This window comes from Acinonyx jubatus, chromosome A1 (assembly GCF_027475565.1).
Source record: "Acinonyx jubatus isolate Ajub_Pintada_27869175 chromosome A1, VMU_Ajub_asm_v1.0, whole genome shotgun sequence".
Lineage (NCBI taxonomy): Eukaryota > Metazoa > Chordata > Mammalia > Carnivora > Felidae > Acinonyx > Acinonyx jubatus.
This window is the reverse complement of record NC_069380.1, coordinates 108,371,746-108,391,901: the sequence shown is the minus strand read 5'-3', so window position 1 is coordinate 108,391,901 and position 20,156 is coordinate 108,371,746. Positions and strand designations below refer to the sequence as shown.

Genomic DNA, 20,156 nt, shown 5'->3' with positions numbered 1-20,156 from the left:
GGGAAACTTCTAAGTGTTTTCATGCGGTCTTACCCAAGTCTTGTGGATTATCTGGTAATTAATTTATGGATTTTTACAACTGCAGTATTTCCCCTTTTTGTGATGAGAGACTCAGTCCAGGCTGGTTGGAGGGAGAGGAGACAAATTAGAGGAGCATTTAAATTTAAGATGAAAAACGGTCTTTTTACTTGTCTTTTCTTTCTTTCTCTTAATAATAATTGATGTGAGAAATGTGTGTCACTTGGAGGGATCTTGTTTACAGACCATGGACACCAGCCTTGCCTGAGTAGAGCAAAAGAGGGATTTGTTGGAGGGCATCAGTCAGGTGTGGGAATCCCTAGGAAGACTATACAGGCTTGAAACCGGTCGCGACCAAGGGAATGCTGGGCCCTCAACTCAGTTGCCACCAGTAATCCTTCCCAGTTCTGATGACTGCGTCACTACCACAAAAGCCTAGGCCTGATTGGCCGAATCCAGGTCTCTTTTGCTGGGTTTTACCTCAAGTTGAAGGTGAGGCATGAGGGCCCTGGAAACCTAGAATGTGGGGGCTGAGGACCTGGAGAGGCAGCTGAGCTTGTATGCTAGAGAGGCTGGGGTGGGGGTGCCTTGGGGTTGGGAGTGGGAGGAAGGTGCTGGTGTGGAACGAAACAGAGGACACATACTCCTCTCTATTTGTGCATCAGCCCTGTGTACACAGAATCAATGTTAAGTTCTCAAATATACATGTGAGAATGTGCTTTAGTATTTGCAGCTGCAAACGCCAGGGCTGAGAACAGTTCATGCAAATGTTCGGTGTATTTTTGGAAGCTGGGCACACTAAAAGGCATGTGTATGTGTATTTAAAGCCAACTGACCCCAAAGTGAGAAATCTCTGCTTCTGGGCTTGTTTTCTGATGCGTATTGTCACTAAGTGCAACTGGTTGGGAATTTTAAATGGTCGTATTCATAACAAAGCATTAGTTATAACAGTCAGGCTATTGAGCATAGAACAATGCTAACATTGTGCCTTTTTATAAAAAACATATGGGGCTCCTGCTGAGGCAGTTGTGGGTTCTAACATTATGCTTTGCTTCTCTCCTTTGAACACTGTGGGCGGGGCCTCCGCTCCAAAGTCCTCTGCCTAGCAGGGCAGCTCGCTTTGAAATAGTCTGGATGGAATCTACTTATTTCTGCCTCTTGGCCCGTAGAGTCCCCACTGCATTCTCCCATTGTGATACTCTTAGAAAAACACTTAACAGTCATCAGGCCAACGGAAATTGTGTACTTCAGACAAAGCACTTCCAGCCCGGGATGGGCTTGAGGAGCAGTGCCTGTCATTGTTCCGTTTAACTGCACTTTGGTTCTGTCTGGGGTTTTCCACGGAGAGTTATGAGGCTCCTGTGCTTGTCTTTACCAGATGGAGAGTACGGCCACACCTCCTGCACCCATCTTTCCGTTTTGCCTCTGTCTTCCTCTTTCTCCCTTTTATGCCCCTTCCATACCATTATTCCCTCAAGGTGCAAGAAGGTGCACTATACATGTTCAGCACTGGCACCACAGGCTAAGACTTTTAGCGGTGCTGTGTGAGCGGGCGCCAGAAGGCCGGTAAATTCGACCCGCTGGGGCGCTGCCAGCAGAGGGCACTGTTCTCCTTGTGATGAAAGCTACCTGTATTTCACAACGCCTCGTCTACAGCTAGGAGGACTTCTGGGCTAACCACAGGGGCTTTGCCTTCCCTGCTGAGCAGTGCTCGTTAGGCCTGACGGCTGGATCTGAGCCTTTTTGCTTCTGTCGGAAAGGAATTCTGGCCAGCCACTGGGCCTTCGTTGGAAAGTTGTTGGTTAATGAGAAGTGGGGAGCAGGGAAGCCGGGGGTGTTGATGTCGAGTTATCAGTATCAAAAAGAGCCTTACTTAGTCCCCCAGGGTGGAAAAGAGGGTTTCATGGGTCTCTTTTGGGGGCTCTGCCTCTGTGTCTTTTTTTTTTTTTAACGTTTATTTATTTTTGAGACAGAGAGAGACAGAGCATGAACAGGGGAGGGACAGAGAGAGACACAGAATCGGAAGCAGGCTCCAGGCTCTGAGCCATCAGCCCAGAGCCTGACGCGGGGCTCGAACTCACGGGCCGGGAGATCGTGACCTGAACTGAAGTCGGAGGCTTAACCGACTGAGCCACCCAGGCGCCCCTGCCTCTGTGTCTTTAAGCCGTCAGCACAAGCACCTGCTCGCCCCCAGCCCCGCTGCCTGCGGCAGTGTCCCTGGTTTTTTGCAGAGGGGCAGGCTTCGGCTGGCGTTGTTGCTAGGCAACAGCAGTCCCGCGGCCGCCTCCCCAGCTCCCCTAGCCCCGCCCCCGCTGCGCCTCCTAATGTGGATTTAATTAGTGTACTTTTTACCTTCAGACTGTGAATTGGAAACGGAATAGGGAAGCAGCGTTCCGCGGCGCCCCAAACCGGCGCGCAATCTGTCTGGAACAGACTGCTCTGCATACGGCGTACCTCCGGGAGCGGCTGCTGTAAACCTCAGGGATCCTCTCGGGAGCAAATCACCTTGCTCTTCATGCACATGTAAATCAGAAGCTTGTGAGGAGATTTAGGTCAAAGATGGTTGAGAATTGCAGAGAGAAGAGACGGAAGGGGAGTGTGGGGGCAGAGGGAGGAGGGGCAGGAGCCAGCAATTGCTGTAAAGCAATCCTCTCAACGCCCCCCACCCCGGTAGTGTTACCATCTCAGGCTGGCTACAGTTTAGACCATCACGGTAGGGGGTTTACCTGTTGTTGCAACTTAAATCAGCACCAACTGTCCTCTAGGAAGACTCCCACCCCCCACCCCCCCACCCCCGCCGCCAGGAGATATCTGGACAAATTCCAACCCTTCCCCCCCACCCCCGCACCTGCCCGACTTGTTTCTCCATCTCTTCCTTTTTTCCTCTTCCCTGTAGTAACACCTGAGGCCACCTCTGCTTCACAGGCTCAAGTCCAGAGATGTGGTAGTTCTGGAAGGGTAAGGCCAGGACAGAGGTTCAAGGCAAAAAGCTATCTGGAGAACCATAAAGAGTCTATTTATGAAACCATTTTAAAAGGTCAAATAATTTCTTCCAGGAAAAGGTGAAAAAAAAAGGGGAGGGGGCGGAGAATATGGGTCCTGGGTGGTCCCAGCTTTATAATTGTGTTGAGAAGTGCTTTCAGTCCAGCTGGCTGAATGACATCTGGTTAGGTCTGGAAGGCGGGTTAGGGATGCTAGAGGAATGTGTATTAAGAAAGACATTGTGGTATCTATTTTTAACTAAAGTGATATCATACAGAACATGAGATAGTCTCCTTTTGGTGGGAATATTTTTCCCAGCAGCTGCCATTGTTACTTATGTATACAGATACTAACATGGTAAAAGAGTGCTGATCGTGTAAAGCAAAGTCACAAATCAGAGCTATTTGGTTTTGGAATGCAGCCAGATACCCCTATGGGACCAACTGGGCACCCTGGTGATATTTCAGGATGGTGTTGCAGTTCCCAAGGAGCTATACCTACTTCTTTCCTATGCCCCACCCTCCTCACAGCCTGTGGGATAGGTACGGCCAGTCTTATGTCCCATGAAGGAGGGAGACAGAGTTTGGAGAATTAGGTGATTTGCCTAAGGTCACTAGATGAGTAAGGGCTGAGATAAGACCACCTCGCTTTTCTGCACCAGGACACGGTGATGGAAAAGAGCACCAGAAGGCCATCCCTTTCTGACAGTCACTAGCTGTGAAGCCTGGACAAGATACTTACAATTTGTTGTGGTGTCAGTTTCCTTGCTTTAAAATCAAGATACTAACAGAACATACTTTATAAGGTTGAGGTTAATACTTGTGCAGTGGTTAGAAGCATGCTGGTGCTTAATAAATGCAGGCCATATGTATATCACCACATATACCCTGGTCTTCATTAGATAAGTGAGACACGTTTAAGAACAACCCCCAGCCTCCCTGAAAGGAAGTGTAAACCTTTATTTAAAAGCTTGCTCTGGGTGACTCATACACATCTATATCAATGATCAACTTCTCCTGCATTAAAAAGAGTGATTCTTTTCCCTGTGATGATTCTAGCCAGCTAAATTGTCTTAACTTATAAGCAATATTTATTTATTTATTTATTTATTTATTTATTTATTTATTTATTTAATGTCATTTGTTGGCAATACCCCTCACAGGTATACCTCCTGCTAGGCAATATATGTTACTTGAAAACTTTCCATATGCATATCAAAGTGTAATTTCCTACTGATTTACTCTATAGTTTTAGAAAGTCTTGACCTGTAAGGAAAACACAGTGGTTTTTAACCTAAGTTTTAGGCTTATTGATCCTGAACTCCTGCCAAATGTTTTACTTCACTTGGAAGGCTGGCAGCATGCCCTTCTGAAACACAAAGATTCTTCTGGCAGCTTAAGTAACCCTCCTCTGATTTGAGTGTGCAATAAACATTAGTTCCTATTATTACTACTTTGCTGGTTTAGATTTTGTCTTTCTCCAGGCAGGTCATACCTGTGTTTGTGACCTTTGTTATACTTTTTCAGTCAAGCCTCTCTTTTACCATGGAAAATCTCTAATATTTTATTCCATCTTCTACACCTTCAGCAACTGAGATTGCTATAATTATTGCCTCCCACAATTTTTCTGCAGAGGCAGATTTAATTTGCATTTTTAAATAATTTATGCAGTTTAGCTAGAGTTCCAGGCAAGGAAGGTAGAAAGGGTCAGATTACAGCCTACATTCATCTATTTTTTTTTTTTTTTTTTTTTTTTTGGTAACTGTGTGTGGCTGATGCCTTTATTTTGCAGATCAATTCAAACTCTTTCAATAATAGAATGCCAGGAAGAGAATGAAGAGAAACTGAAGAAATTTAGATTAGAAGACAGAAAAATACAGTAGCAAGAGCTGTAGAATGTTGAAGGGGAGTGCATTATCACACAAGCAGGAACAAAATGAGAGACTTGTTTATTTCATTGCTTAAATCAAAACATTCCATTAAGGATTGCCTTAAATAATGTCAGATGCCTCACTGATATATATGGAAGGGAGGAGCCGCACTCTCCTCTGCCACAAGAACTATTTGATAGAAGTAATGACATGCAGACACAGTTCGCAAAAGCAGAGCATTACCACAATAAGATATACAAAAAGGCTGGTTGAGCAAATAGATTCCCCATCTTTCAAAGACAAAAAGAGCCACTATAGTTACAATATGTTGAGCCTGGGACCTCTTGGTGATATCTACAAACCTTCGCAATTATAGATGTGAGCAAATGTCTGGGGAAGTTAGGCCATTCCTCTAAGTTCACTGAGCAAAGAAATTCTGCATTTGCTATTTTGGAATAAGTTGTTTGCTTTCAGATGGCTTTTATGATTATTTATTTTTGACAGAGAGAGAGAGACAGAGCATGAGTAGGAGAAGGGCAGAGAGAGAGGGAGACACAGAATCCCAAGCAGGCTCCAGGCTCTGAGCTGTCAGCACAGAGTCCGACGCGGGGCTCGACCCGGGCTGAAGTCAGACGCTCAACCTACTGAGCCACTCAGGCGCCCGCTTTCAGATGGCTTTTAAAGATGGATATAACATACTTTTTGTTTTTATAGAATTTTCACATAAATTAGTAGCTCTTTAAGTGTACCCACTATTATTTAACCAGTTATTTTTCTGGTGTAATGCTATGACATTTTTTTCTTTGAATATTTACGTACTGCATCGAAAGGCTCAGCCAGATTTGAAAAACCAGAACATGGCACAATGGTGCATTCACAAATAAATCACACTTAAAAAATTAAATATTCATGCCAAATCAAAAAAATCACCCACCAGTGCCAAAGACATTTTGTATTTCATCATAAAGACAACCACAAATTAAATGTATTTGCCAAAATGCCTCTTTCTCTCAGTTAAATCATTCTTTCTCCCAAGATGCACTTGCTTCCTAATATTTAGCATTCACAGCACAACTGAAATTAATTACATTCACAATGGTCACATTCTGTCTCCAAGACTCTCTAGAATCTTGAACGCCTAAAATGAGGTAGGTAAAGGTTTAAGGGTTTTGTTGGTTGGGACTAATTTCCTTTAGATCTTGATCATCTGTTTTTTAAACAGAACTCCAAAATATTTAGCAAAAGATTGAAAATGAGCATTTTGCCTAAAAATGGAAAAATATAATTTCAAAAGGCTATTATGAAAATTGTTTTACCTCATTTCAATTTAAAAATAGGATAAAAGCATCAGATTACAAAACCACTCTGTATCTTAAAGCTCACAAACTATCCAACACCACACAACATTTAGAAACCCTTGCTCTAGTTCTGGCTTGGGAGTGTGTAGATGCAGAGGTCCGGGTAACTCATGCAGGGGCCCTTAACTTCTGATCCTAAAATTCAAGTCTCCCAAGTTCAAGCCTGATTTCTGGAATTTGTTATAGGTGGCGCTCTCTCAGATCTCGATTCCCATCTTCGCAGACAGATCAAGCTTCACGCAGAAGCTAGAGGCGTAGGCCCACCTGGGTAAAACAGGCTGCAGTGGAGAAAGCTGGAAATAGGATGTAGCCACAGGTGTTGAGCCACTGTTCTGGGCAGGCTTGGACTGAGGGGCAGGCTGGGTTACATCAACCAAACTGAGCCTCAGGGACCGTCAGGTTGTGGGAGGCAGGCTGGGCACTAGCCCAGCGAAGGGCCCCGGAGTAGGTCGACGAGAGATTTCTGAAAAAGCCGGTAGGCCACTGCGGGTCTTAGTCTTTTTACGTGGAGCCATGGGCGAGGCACCCAAGAACTTGCTCAAGGAGCCTGACTTCCTCAAGCCCCGAGCCAGGTCTTGGAGCATCAGGTCGTCAGCCAGGACACCCAGAAACGCGCTGGTGGTGGAACTGAGGATGGTGGCAGCCACTTGCACCGGGCGCCGGGTCGCAAGCGTGCCGCCACTAGCTCCGGTAGCATCGAGCTCGCTAGAACTTCGAAGGTTTGGGTCGCCGAGCAGGCGGCGGAGCGCGTAGGAGGCGCCGGGGGGCAGGTATTGGTAGGCGCGCCGCCCGCTATGGTCACGCACATGCACCTGCGCACCCAGGCGCACCACCAGCAGCACGGCGGCATCCTCGTGGCCGTGCAGAGCGGCCAGGTGCAGTGGCGTGTAGCCGCCGTGTGAGCGTGCGTTCACGTCGACAGGCGCTCCCCCGCGCCGCGCGACCTCCACCAGCTGCAGCGCCATCTCCCGGTCTCCGCTCTTGGCGGCCCAATGCAAGGCCGTGAAACCAGATATGAAGTCGCGCTTGGCTGCCAGGCCGCCGTCGCGCAGCAGCAGCCCGTGCAGCTGGTGGGTCCAGCAGCCCGCGGCCGCCCGCACTAGCCACTCGTGCTCGGTCGGCTCCAGAGGCACGGCGGACGGCGGCGGCGCGGCGGGCACTTCCTCGGTGTCTGGGCTCAGCAGGCGCGGGCCGGCGCGCGACAGGCGCCTCAGGTGTGGGGAGCGTCCCGGGCCCAGGCTGAGGCCCAGGCCAGACTCTTCCACCGAGAGCCGCCGCAGCAGCAGTGGGGAGCTCCGGGGGCTCGGTTCTTCCGACAGCTGCCGGCGCAGGCCCTGTTCCTCAGCCCGGATCCGGAGCGCGGAGGGGGCCGGAACGCAGCGCACCGGCAGCATGCAGGGCTTTGGCGGCGGCGCGTGCCGAGGGAGTGGTAGAGCTTCTTTCGTGGCTCCATGCCCAGGTTCCTGGTCCGGCGACTCCGCTTGGGACAAGACCTCCTCCGACGGTGACCTAGACGGCGGGGCCACGTCTGCAGAGAGTCCCTCAGAGGGCAGTTCTAGCTCAAAGGCTGGAATCTGGGCGTCGGAGGGTCCCCCTGACTGCTGGGCCAGACCTAACAACAGCTCCCCGTTCGGCTGAGTGGGCTCAGAGGCCGGATCCCCGGGGGTGTCCTGTGGCTCTAATGGCTGGGTCGGGTCCTCAAGTGGTTCCACCAACTGCTGCTCTGCAGGCAGGGATGGAACCCCCGAGCCGGGGGTTTCCCCCTGTGAGACGGAAGTGATGTTCGACGGAGGGTCTGGTATCTCTGGGGTGCCGGGGACGCACGAGGCCAGGGACTCTGGTCCCTCCCGGGGCCTAGGTTTCTTCCTCAGCACCACGAACTTGACGCCGTCAAACTCCCTCACCACAGCCACGTCGTTGACAAATTGCTTGAAGCGGTCCCTGCGGGCGGCACGGCCGCGCGGGTCGCCGGCATCCAGGAGCGGCTTAAAGCGGCTCACCAGATCCGAGTTGCGCACCTTGCCGCCGTGTTCCTGCAGGAAGCCCAGCACGGCCGCCTGGCTCACTCCGGCGGCCGCGGCGGCGGCCGCGGCGGCTAGCGCCATGGTCAGTCCCGTCCCGCGGGAGAGCGGAGGCCACCCCCTGCCACCCGCCCTCGGTTCCCGGCTGCCGGGGCAGGTGGACGTCGCCGCGCCCGCTGGGACTAGCCGGAGCAGAGGTTCCGGGAGTCACGTCCTCCTCCGCCACGCTCACCTGTTTTCACTGAGGCGGGACGGGCGTGACCATGAAGCTGGACCCCGGTCACGCCCGCGCCGCGGGGCCCGGGTGTCTCCTGGAGAAAGGTGCGGGGGGCCGCGGCGCGCGCCCACCGCCTCCGCCGCGCCAGGCCCCCAGTCTTCGGGGTAGGTTTCTGCCTTTGTATTCTGTCCAATGGGCGCCGGGCTCCATCGCCCGTGCTCGGTGCTCGCCTTACAGGTGACGGTTGCCACCAGGGCCGCGGAGGGAGTGGGGGAGCGGAAATTATCCACTGCACCCCTCCCAAGCCGGGAATTAAAGGCGCAGTGCCATGGTTCGGCTGGCTCCCGGTTGCTAGGTGGGCGTGTTTCCCAGGGATGCCGTGGTCGACCGGAGAGGGAAGGATTTTTATTTCCATAAGGAATAGTTAACCACCACAAAACATCAGGAGATTACTTAAAAGCAATATTTTATTTAAAGACCATAGGTATCTTTCCAATTGTCGATTCCTCTGAGTTTCACGGAGGAAAACGGCTTCTTGCAATCTGCAGCAAAGACAATTCATTGTGCATGGCCATGTATGTTACCCGAGGTTTAGAAGAGACGTTTTAATGTTTTTTTTTTTTTTTAGTGTTTATTTATTTTTGAGACAGAGAGAGACAGAGTGCGAGCAGGGGAGGGGCAGAGAGAGAGGGAGGCACAGAATCTGAAGCAGCTCCAGGCTCTGAGCTGTTAGCACAGAGCCCGACCCAGGGCTCTAACTCACGAACCGCGACATCATGACCTGAGCAGAAGTCGGAAGCTTAACCAACTGAGCCACCCAGGCGCCCCTAGAAGAGACGTTTTAAAAAGCAGTAGTTTCATGATAAAATAGTACATTTTCACATGGAATTTTGAGAATAAAACCACAAAAGACACAATGAAGAAGAAACATCACTTGAAATCACCATTAACGTTTTGAAATAATTGTTCTTCTCCACCATACACATGAGTATGCTGTGCTTTAAAACAAGGAAACAAAATTGTAATTGTGCTGTATTTAAAATTTTTCTTTAATACGTAAATATATATTGAGCACCTAGTTTGTGCCAGTACCTTTTCAGGCTGTAATACATCAGTTAGCAAGACAGATAAAACCCCCTAACCTAGTAGAGCTCATGGGTTGGGGGAGGGGGGGGAACAGAAGTAATATGGTGCATTCGAAAATTGTATAATATGCTAGATGAATACTATGGAGAAAATAAAGCAGAGTAAAACAGAGGAGGGGCAGACTGCCATTTTGCACCCTGTGTTCAGGGTAGGACTCTTTTGAAGGTCCCATTATACAAAGACTTGAAGAGATCAGGTAGTTATGTAGCTAGGTAGAAGAAGCTTTTCAGCTGAGTAAGCCACCACGGCAAAAAAAATAGGATCGGCTTAATTTTCAAACACCATACTACAAGTAGATACCCAGAGGTGCCACTCAGTAGTAGTTAGCGAGAATAAGACAGGAGTCAAAATGCCACACTTGAAGCATAGCTCTCTACCTTGGAACTTGCTTGACCTCTCTGCACTTCAGTTTTCTTATCTGTAAAGTGGGGATGATAATAATGTTTACCTCATCACGTTGTTGTGAGGATTAAGTGAGAAAATAAACACAAAATACTTAAAACAATACTTGGCCCACAGTGAACATTCAAATTGTTATTAGTTGTATAGCAACTATTATACTATTATCACTGACTAAAACAAAAACGAGAACAGTGAAATATGAAAGACCATCTTTTCCCCAATCCCATTTCCCAGGGTGATTTCTATCTTTAGTCCTATTTCCACAATGCTTAGTATTTAATCTTTTTTCTCCCATTTCATAGTGTGAACTTTTTCCTCAATGACAATATCTATTCTTTAAAAATATATGATTTTTGAGCCTATGTGGCTCAGTCAATTAAACATCTGACTTTGGCTCAGGTCATGGTTTCATAGTTCATTGGTTCGAGCCCCACATCCAGCTCTACATTGACAGCTCAGAGCCTGGAGCCTGCTTTGGATTCTGTGTGTTTCTCTCTCCCTGCCTCTCCCCCGCTTATGCTCGCTCTCTCGCTCTCTCTCTCTCTCTCTCAAAAATAAATAGGTAAACTTTTTAAAAAACATAAAAATGTATGATTTTTAAACTAAAAAAATTTAATAACTTTTAAAAAAAGATTTTTTTTTTTTTGAGAGAGGGAGAGTGCAAGTGGGGAAGGGGCAGAGAGAGAAGGGAACAAAAAATCCACAGGGGGCTCTGAGCTGACAGCAGAATGCCTGATGCGGGGCTCGAACTCACGAACCATGAGATCATGACCTGAGCCAAAGTTGGATGCTCAACTAACTGAGCCACCCAGCTGCCCCTTTAATAAAATTTTTAATGTTTACTTTTGAGAGAGAGAGAGAGAGAGAGAGCAAGCAGGAGAGGGGCAGAGACAAAGGAGAACAGAGGAAACGAAGCAGGATCTGTGTTAACAGTAGCAAGACAAATGTTGGGCTCGAATTCACAAACTGTGAGATCATGATCTGAGCTGAAGTTGGACGCTTAACCGACTGAGCCACCCAGACGCCTCTAAAAATACATTTTTATTATGGCATCAAATAAATGTAGTAGTATTACACTTTGTTTTCTTATAGTTGGCAGTCTGTATTATTTCCAGTTTTTAATTCTTATGAATGGTGGTGCTCATATACAAAACTTTGTGCACATTTCTGATTAATTCCTTAGGATAGAATCCTACAAGTCGAATCACTAGGTCAAAGGGAATTATTTTCAAAACTCTTGAAACTTAATGCTAAACTGTTTTCCAGAAAAGTTACAGCCCCATGAAAGTACCTTGCCTTTCCCTCAATGGTGCTGAGTAGGATCTTTTAACTTGTCATTTTCGAAGGTGAAAAGTTGTATCTCACTCTAGTTCCTATTTATTTTATTACTAATGACATTAAACTTTTCCCATCTTATTTATTGGCTATTTGAATTTGTTCTTTTGTGAATTGCCTTTCTCCCCTTTCCCCATTCATTTTTCTTGTTGATATGTAGTTATTAACCTTTTATTATATATGTTGTCAATATTTTCCAAGTTTGTCATTTGCCTTTTAATTTTGTTTATTGATGACAACCATTTATAAATTGTAGATATTGTATCCTTTTAGCTTAAGAATGTTAGTGCAAAATCAGAAGGTACATCTCCCGGAGAGCCTGTGTGGCTCAGTCGGTTAAGCGTCTGACTTTGGCTCAGGCCATGATCTCACAGTTCGTGAGTTTGAGTCCCGCATCGGTCTCTGTGCTGACAGCTCAGGGCCTAGAGCCTGCTTTGGATTCTGTGTCTCCCTCTCTCTCTGTCCCTCCATGCTCATGCTCTGTATCTCTCAAAAATAAATAAACATTAAAAAAAAAAAAAAGAAGGTACATCTCCCATTTAAAGGATAACTTTTAGGGGCATCTGGGTGGCTCAATGGGTTGGGTATCAGACTCTATTTCTGCTAAGGTCATGATCCCAGGGTCGTGGGATTGAGCCCTGAATCAGGCTCCACACTGAGTGTGGAACCTGCGTGATTCTCTCCGTCCCTCTGCCCCTCTCCCTACCCCACCCCCCCCTCCGCTTTGTCTCTCTCTCTCTCTCTCTCTCTCAAATAAAAATAAACAAATCAATAAAATAAAGGAGAACTTTTGAGGCCAATTTATTTAGTAATATTAAACAGTCTACATCAGAATCATAACAATGCCCTTCAAAGAAGTTCTTGCATTTTAAATATACAATGAGAACAGCAATCAGCTATCATTTATCTAAATAGTTATCTTTAAACTCAGCTTTTCTTTAAAGTCAGCTGAAATCCCACCCCTGTAAAGTCTTCTGCAACTGCCGCAGGTGCAGTGAGCCAGATACTCAGGGGAGAAGGCACTACCTGCCTTTGGGGAGCTCACTGCTTAGTGGGCTAGAGAAAAACACAATTATGTTACCTATCCAAATGAAATCAATGCTCAATGGGCTTACCAGCGGGCAGATTCTAAAAGGCATCTGAGGTCTTCAAGAAGCAGGCTATATGAACAATACAGGCAAGGGCTTGCAGGTTAGATGGGGAAGACAGAATTAAGGGTAAATAGTCTAGTGTGTTTTCCATTTGGGTGTGTGTCAGAGAGACAGAAGATAATGTTGGAAAAATAATCTGGGGTCATGGATAGAGGCTCTTAAATTCTAGTTTGGACTTCACCTTGTTTGCAGTAGAATACCGTGGAAAGCGTGCTTTCTTTCTTTTTAAAAAGTAGCTTCGATTCTCTTCTTTTTCTTTTTTCTTTTTTGGTTCTCTGAAAACATTGGGTTTATTTATTTTTTTAATTATTTTTAAAGCTTTTATTTTAATTCCAGTTAGTTAACATAGAGTGTTGTTTTAGTTTCAGGTATACAATATAGTGATTCAACACTTCTGTACCTCATGACAAGTGCCCTCCTTAATCCCCCTCACCTATTTCACCCATCCCCCAACACACCTTCCCTGTGGTAACCATCAGTTTGTTCTCTATAAGCTTTAGTTATTTTCTGATCATAAAATTGATGATTATGTTGTCCCAATTCTCAATAATTTCCAAAATATAAGAGGAATGGATCACATGTTAGAGAATCATTCTTAACTTTTGTTTATTCTGCAAAGTTTTCTGTATACGTCCATAGGTATAAACACAGCCAAATATATGTTCTATACAGATGGAATTAGACCACATGTTGTTTCATGACCTATGCTTCTTTACAGCCTGCTATGACCAATGCCAGTACAGCGAATGGATGGTGCTACTGGGGTGGTGGCAGGTCCCTGGGAGAGATGGTAAAGGACACTGAGCTGGGTGGGGGGCGGGCAGAAAGACAGAGATGGATGCCAAAGCTATTTCAGAAGCAGAATTGGCATTATACTGCCTGTTTTCATTCTTAGTCATATTCCCTTTGTTGTGATTTTCATTTCCATAGCTGCTTTTCACATCTTCTAAGCTTTTTCAGGACAGACTGCTGGGTGCCTTGGAGAAATCATTCTGTGATCTCATAGGAAGTGGAGCCTCAATCAACTTGGAATTTTGTTATAGGCCCCTCTCTCCAGGGGGAGGAGGGAGAAAACCCCCTGTTAAAGATCATTACTGATGTATAGAGTTTGAACTCATTCTGATTATGATCACTAAGAATAGACCAGGGATTAAATACTGATTGAAACGGAATTGCTGGTACAAGCAAAGTCTATTGACAGTGCCTAATGGGCTCCAGGCTCTGAGCTACACAAAGCAATGTGCCCAAGGTCACAGTTTATTATTGGCTGAGCCCAATACTAATTTGTACTCGTTTGCCATTTACAATTAGATCACCGATTACGTAAAAACAATGTTCTGAATGTTTAACAAGTAAAGGGGAAAACTCCTCAAGTAAAAATCTAGCTTAAACCTTTATATTTGTGCATCTAAACATACTCAGCTTTACTATTTTAGGTGATTACTTTATAATTCGAGCAAGCATTAAGACGAGGTTGCCAGTGACATCCAGTTCCCCAGGCTGCTTTTAAATTTTGGTGCCTTGCTGCCAGTGAGGCCGCTGAATCAATTCTTCCAGCGATCAGGCAGTTTGCTCATAAATATTAGGAAAATCAAGTATAAAATGTACATTTATAGCAAGGGTAAAAGTTTATAATGTGTCTTGAACATGGGAGAAAGCAATGGAAATTTGTTTGCTATGTCATTTCTCTCATTACTCACATCTCTAAAACATTTTTTATCTCAGTACCTTAAATTTGAAGGTCAGGGTAGAAGGCTCTTCATAATTTTTAAAGCCACATTTTAAACCATATGTAAGATTTTAAATTCTGCCTAATCTGTATTATATCATGTCATGTTGTATTGTATTGCCTCTTCCAACACACAGTATCCTTTGAACCCCATGCCTGGGCCCCACAGAGACCCATAGTGAATGTTTCATGTTTGTGAGTGTCTGGTTGCTGTCATGGGACCAGAATAGGCCCCTTCCACTAGGCTTCATCCACCACAGTCTGGCCCTTGTACTTCCTGGTGTCTCACCAAAGCGTCATCGTCGGTAAAGAAGAGTGTCTGGGGCCTCTGGGAGCTCCAAGGACATGAAGGGGATGGGCTGCCCAGAGTGGCTGTAAAGGGACTTTGCCCAGATAGCAAGCTTTTGCAGTCATGACTTCTGGAACAAATCATGTTTTGTTCTTGCTTACCAGCCCAGGGGAAGCAAGAAGGGCCTCTTTCTCATCATGCCTGTGACTTGTGAAGCTCACTCTTCTTTGAGGTCAAGAGACTTTATTTCTAAATCTTAATGACAAGTGCCAGATCCCGTGCTGTAAACTGAGTTTTTGCATCTGTGGCTCATTTTTCAGGATGCTTATCAGATTCTGCAGACTTGCTTGGTTGGTTGGTAGGGCACCCGTAGGCCTAGTCTGTGGAGACTTGGAAAGCTGTCTGGCTAGGTGAGTCATGAGGAGATGTGGTCCTTTGCTATCTTCAGTCATCCCTTCTTGGCCTGTTTTATTTTCATAGATGAGTTTTGACTCAAAAAAATTGACCCCCCCCAGAGGGATATTTTGGGGCTCCTTTTTATTTCCAAGTGAGTCAGTGTCTAGATTAAGAGAGCTTAGTTTGAGAGGTCTGCAATGTACTATTTTAACCATTTCCTTAATTGTAAAGTGGAGTCTTTGCGTGGGTCAGGGTGAACAAAGCAGCCATCCAGAGGCCAGGTATCCATTCCACTACCGGCGCCCGGTTCACATGGGCTGAGAGAAGAAGCACCAAATGTATGGAAATGTGAGATCCCTCAACAGCATCTGGCTTTAAAGGTGGACAAGGAGAAACAGTTCAAATCTGAAGCCTTGTACTAGTATACTATGTTTAACTTGCCTTCTGTGTAGCAACAGGACTAAAGATAGGAAGAATTCTTACGTATCAACTTATCCAGCTTCCTAGTCAGTGGTTCTAAGAGCTCATTAACAGAGAGCTCAAAATAATTTGAAGTTACACGAACACACTGAAACTGAGACCCTCCCTTCCAGAAGGGATGTGCTGGGGGAGGAGTCCAGCTGAGGTCTGTGCAGTTGGGGTGTGGCAGGAAGTGGGAGGTGGGTGGTGGGGTGGGCAGGCAGCCAAAGGGCTAATTCCAGGTCCTCATCCAGATCTACCTGCTTGCCACTTGAAGACTATCAGCTAAGTAAATATCGAACAGTTTTATTAACAGCCCTCAGAGTTATAATTTGTGACATGGAACAATGAGCCAGAAACAGGAAGCTGAACTCTGCCTCTCAGGCTATGGTCTGGGGAAGGAGTCATCAATAGTATGGCTTTTACTTACCTGACTGAGCATCAGTGAAATACAAGCAGTGCTACGTGAAAACATGGATAACATAGGCCTTTTTCTGGATATCTACTCCCCAGGCGGCTTAGGCTCCCAGAAGCAAGAAGCTGTGTCTCACCAGTTGAGATAAAACTCGAAATGTTCAATAAATACTGATAAGGATGGAATGGCAACGATCTGTCACATAATAGTGACTTTCTTTGATTTTTCTGTTTCAGAGTGGGGTCAGAGGACACTGTCATCAATAACTATTTCAATTTTTTTTTTTTTTGGTTTATTTTTGAGAGACAGAGGCAGTATAAGCGGGGGAGGAGCCGAGAGGGAGACACAGAATCTGAAGCAGTTTCCAGCTCCGAGCTGTCAGCACAGACCCCGATGTGGGGCTGGAACTCACAAACTGTGAGATCATGACCTGAACCGGAGTCGAATGCTTAACCGACTGAGCCACCCAGGCGTCCCCATCAACGGCTGGCTATTCAGTATGTTCAACAGCTACTGATAATGGTGAAACAGTAACAATTTGCCCCATGACGGTGACTCTCATCACTTTGATTGTTCCTTTTCAAAATGGGAATAGATGCTCTGTCCGCATAGCTGACTCTCGCTTGGGGGTAACCCAACTTGGACCTGCTATGGTAGGTTACCTTGGTTCAAGAGGCCCCTGGTTGCAGAAGCAAGGAGTGAGGTCACGAGAGGACTGCTTCTTTTGGACTTTTCTGCATGTAGACTTCTGGTGACCTTCTCAGATATTGATGGAATGGAGGTGAGCTTGGCAAGGCTATCGGCACAAGCTACACTAACCCTGCAGGCTTGGGTTCCAGATGGGATGTCTAGAGCAAGAGCAAGGGACAAATACACAGAAGTACTTGGTGGCGGTCGGCAAGAGGAAGGGTTCCACTTCGCCATCCAGTCTCTGAAACACAAGCAATTGAAGGCTTCTCTCAGAAAAAGGCTGAAGGCTGCAGCTCAGCACTGCGTTCTTTCCTCTCTCCTTCCTTTCCCGATTTTTCTTTTCTTTAGCGATGGCAACCGAATTTCCTGGGAAAAATAATCCTTTCTTTTTTAGCTGGAAAATTTTGGCAAAGTATCACAATGTTCTACTGTCCTCAGAGCTCAACATACTGGGCCTTAGAAACTTTCCAGGGGAGAGACAATAAGGCCACAGTCTGCACAGAGCCTTCTGTGTGACTGTGACAGGGAAGACAAAAACAATCACGTTAATGTTGTTGGTTAGGATTGGGTTTTTTTGCTGCTGCTTCTTTGTGATAGTTGTTCACTATTCTGTGTAACATTTTAAAGAACATCGTTTATGTCCCCATTAAGAGAAATTGTTTATGTCCCAAAGTTAACAAATCCTGTGTCTTATTTGTCATTTTTCCATTCAGAAGGTGTAGGGGGTTGAATGGTGGCCCCCCAAAAGATAGGTCTGTGTCCCAGAAAATGAAATGTCTATGTCCTGTGAAAGGGACCTTATCTGGAAAAAAGATCTTTGCAGATGTAATTAAGGATCTCCAGATGAGAACAACCTCGATTATCCATTGGTTGCTAACTCCAATGACACGTGTCCTTCTTTTTTTTTTTTTAATTTTTTTTAACGTTTATTTATTTTTGAGACAGAGAGAGACAGAGCATGAACGGGGGAGAGGCAGAGAGAGAGGGAGACACAGAATCGGAAGCAGGCTCCAGGCTCCGAGCCATCAGCCCAGAGCCCGACGCGGGGCTCGAACTCACGGGCCGGGAGATCGTGACCTGAGCCGAAGTCGGACGCTCAACCGACTGAGCCACCCAGGTGCCCCGACACGTGTCCTTCTAAGAGACAGAAGAGAAGTCAGAGAAAAGGAGAAGGCCACGTAAAGACGGAGGCAGAGATGGGAAAGATATAGCCGGGGAAGCCAAGGCACTCCTGGAGCCACCAGAAGCTGGAAGAGGCAAGGAAGGATTCTCCCCTCATGACTTTGAAGGGAGTGTAGCCTGCTGATGCCTTGATCTTGGGTTTCTGGTCTCCAGACCTGTGAGGAAACAAATTTCTGTTGTTTTAAGCTGTCCAGTTTGTGGTAATTTTTCATGGTAGCTACAGGAAAACTAATATAGAAGGTTAGAAAAAAATTGGGGATTTATCCAAATCTTGCTGGACTGGAAGGTTCCCTCCTGAAATGGCTTTCCTCAGGTCTATAGGGCTCAGATGGCCCAGGGCTGTGAAGAGACCCAGACCAGGCTTGTCTCAGCTAAAACCCATGGTGTGGCTGCATGTTGGAGAGTTCTGGTGTGCAGATCAAATGTTGGGAGCAAAAATTCCCGGGTAGCGTAAAGGCACCCAGACCCCAAGGCAGGCTCCTCATTCTGGGAGGCACTGGAAGTGTTGAGATGGCAGGCCAGGAGACTCTTTTCCTCCACTTGGGAGGAGTGTTTCTTGATAGTTCATTCACTGAACTCCTGGTCTCTGCTCCTCTTCCAGCCATGACCAACTTTGACTTTCCCAGAGCCCCCACCACCTTGCGCTACCCGAATCTGTCCAGAAGCATCTGCAAAGTGGTATTCCAGGTAGTCATCACCAAGCTGACAGATGATAAACAAGATGAAATATCTTCATACTTCTAGCATGAAAGGATATTAGGGGACAGTTCCTATCCTCTATAAAATTGCCTGGTAGGGAAAGCAGGCACATAAAAAGAGATCTATGGGAGGGTGTGCTCAGGGCTAGACAGAGATCTCTTAGCATACGGGGGTGCCCAGAGGAGGGAGCACATCTTGGGAGAATCTGAAAACTTTCTTTTTCCTTTTTATTTTATTTTTTTAAAGTTTATTTTGTGAGAGACAGAGAGCGAGCGTGTGGGGGAGGGGCAGAGCTAGAGGGAGAGAGAGAAAATCCCAAGCAGGAGCCCTGGAGTCAGTGTGCAGAGCCTAATGCAGGGCTCCAGCTCACAAAAGCGTGATATTGTGACCTGAGCTGAAATCAAGAGTCGGATGCTAAACTGACCGAGCATCCCTAAAATCTGAAAACTTTCTGAGATGACAAGAGATTTGAACCGAGTCATGACCAGAAACTCCACAGGCTGAGAAGGGAGGGAGAGGAAGGCACTCTCAGCAGAGGCATCTGCAGAAGCAAAGACATACAGTGCTCTTGTGGAATGGCAAGAAGCTCGGGGTGAAAATAGAACAGGGGAGAGGATGGCAGGGGGTGGTAGGTGAGTGCAGAAACAGGTTGGGAGGGTGGTTGGTGCCAGACTATTAAAGGCCTCACACATCCTCGATGACTCAAACCGAACATGTCCAAACGGAACTGGTTATCTTCTTCTCGAACCCTCCTGTCCTTCCCACCAGGGATCTCCAGCTCATAAAAAGGGACCATCACTCAGCTGGCAGAGACCCAGGCAGTGGACGTGGTTCTCCCAAACCCTCTTTGCTACTTCTTGAATCCATCCAGCTGTCTCCATTCCCACCAGCTGGGACATCTACAATTGTTCTCCTGCCCTGCCCCAGCCCCACCCCTTCACACCCCATCCTCCTTACTCCCATTCTGGCTCACCTCCATTCCATTCTCTGCCTGCAGCCAGAGCGATCCATTTAGAACACAGATTTAATCATATCACCTGGTCATCTATGTAAAACTGTCAACTATCTTAGGTGGCTCACAAGACCCTCTATAGTAGAGCTTCGGATCAAAGCACTACATGCACAGAGGAGCTCATCATGGAAAGCAGTTGTGCTCCAACAAAGCCCTTCCCATCCCAGGCTTCCTTCCTAGAGACACTCTGTCTGTCTCTCTTTTCTTTTAATGTTTATTTATTCATTTTTGAGAGAGGGAGAGAGAGAGAGACAGCGTGAGCAGGGGAGGGGCAGAGAGAGAGAGAGAAAGAGAGAGAGAGAGACAGAGAATCCAAACCAGGCTCCGAGCTGCCAGCACAGAGCCCAACGCTGGGCTTGAACTCACAAACTGTGAGATCATGACCTGAGCCAAAGTCAGACACTTGACTGACACATTCAGGTGCCTCCCCCGCCTACGGAAACTCTTCCAGCAGTTCTGAGTTTTGTACTTCTGGTGGTTACCTCTATATCCCCAAATATTGTTCTTATACTGAGGTTTCTTCGTTTATCAATCTTGAATATCCTAGTATAGCAAGGGTATATATAAAGTATCTTTGACTTCTATTACCTTTGTCTCTCTTCTCTGTCACCAGACTATTTGTAGTTCTTCCTCAGACTTATTTTGAAACCTCAAAAAGTATACTTAAACCTTAACTTCTTGCTTCATCAATCTTCAACAGTTTTACCACTATCTTCCCCCTCTGTAAGATGAGACCATTAGAGTTCCCAGCCTACTATCCACCTTACCTGACCCAGCCATTCTGG

General features: G+C 46.4%; 1 protein-coding gene across 1 annotated transcript; it reads right to left on the bottom strand.

The window, feature by feature from the left end:
• Positions 1–4,931: 4,931 nt before the first annotated feature.
• SOWAHA (sosondowah ankyrin repeat domain family member A) lies at positions 4,932–8,723 on the bottom strand. The gene has a single exon (XM_027076722.2). The coding sequence runs from the start codon at positions 8,331–8,333 to the stop codon at positions 6,624–6,626; it is 1,710 nt and encodes a 569-aa protein (XP_026932523.1). The 5' UTR covers positions 8,334–8,723; the 3' UTR covers positions 4,932–6,623.
• Positions 8,724–20,156: the final 11,433 nt, after the last annotated feature.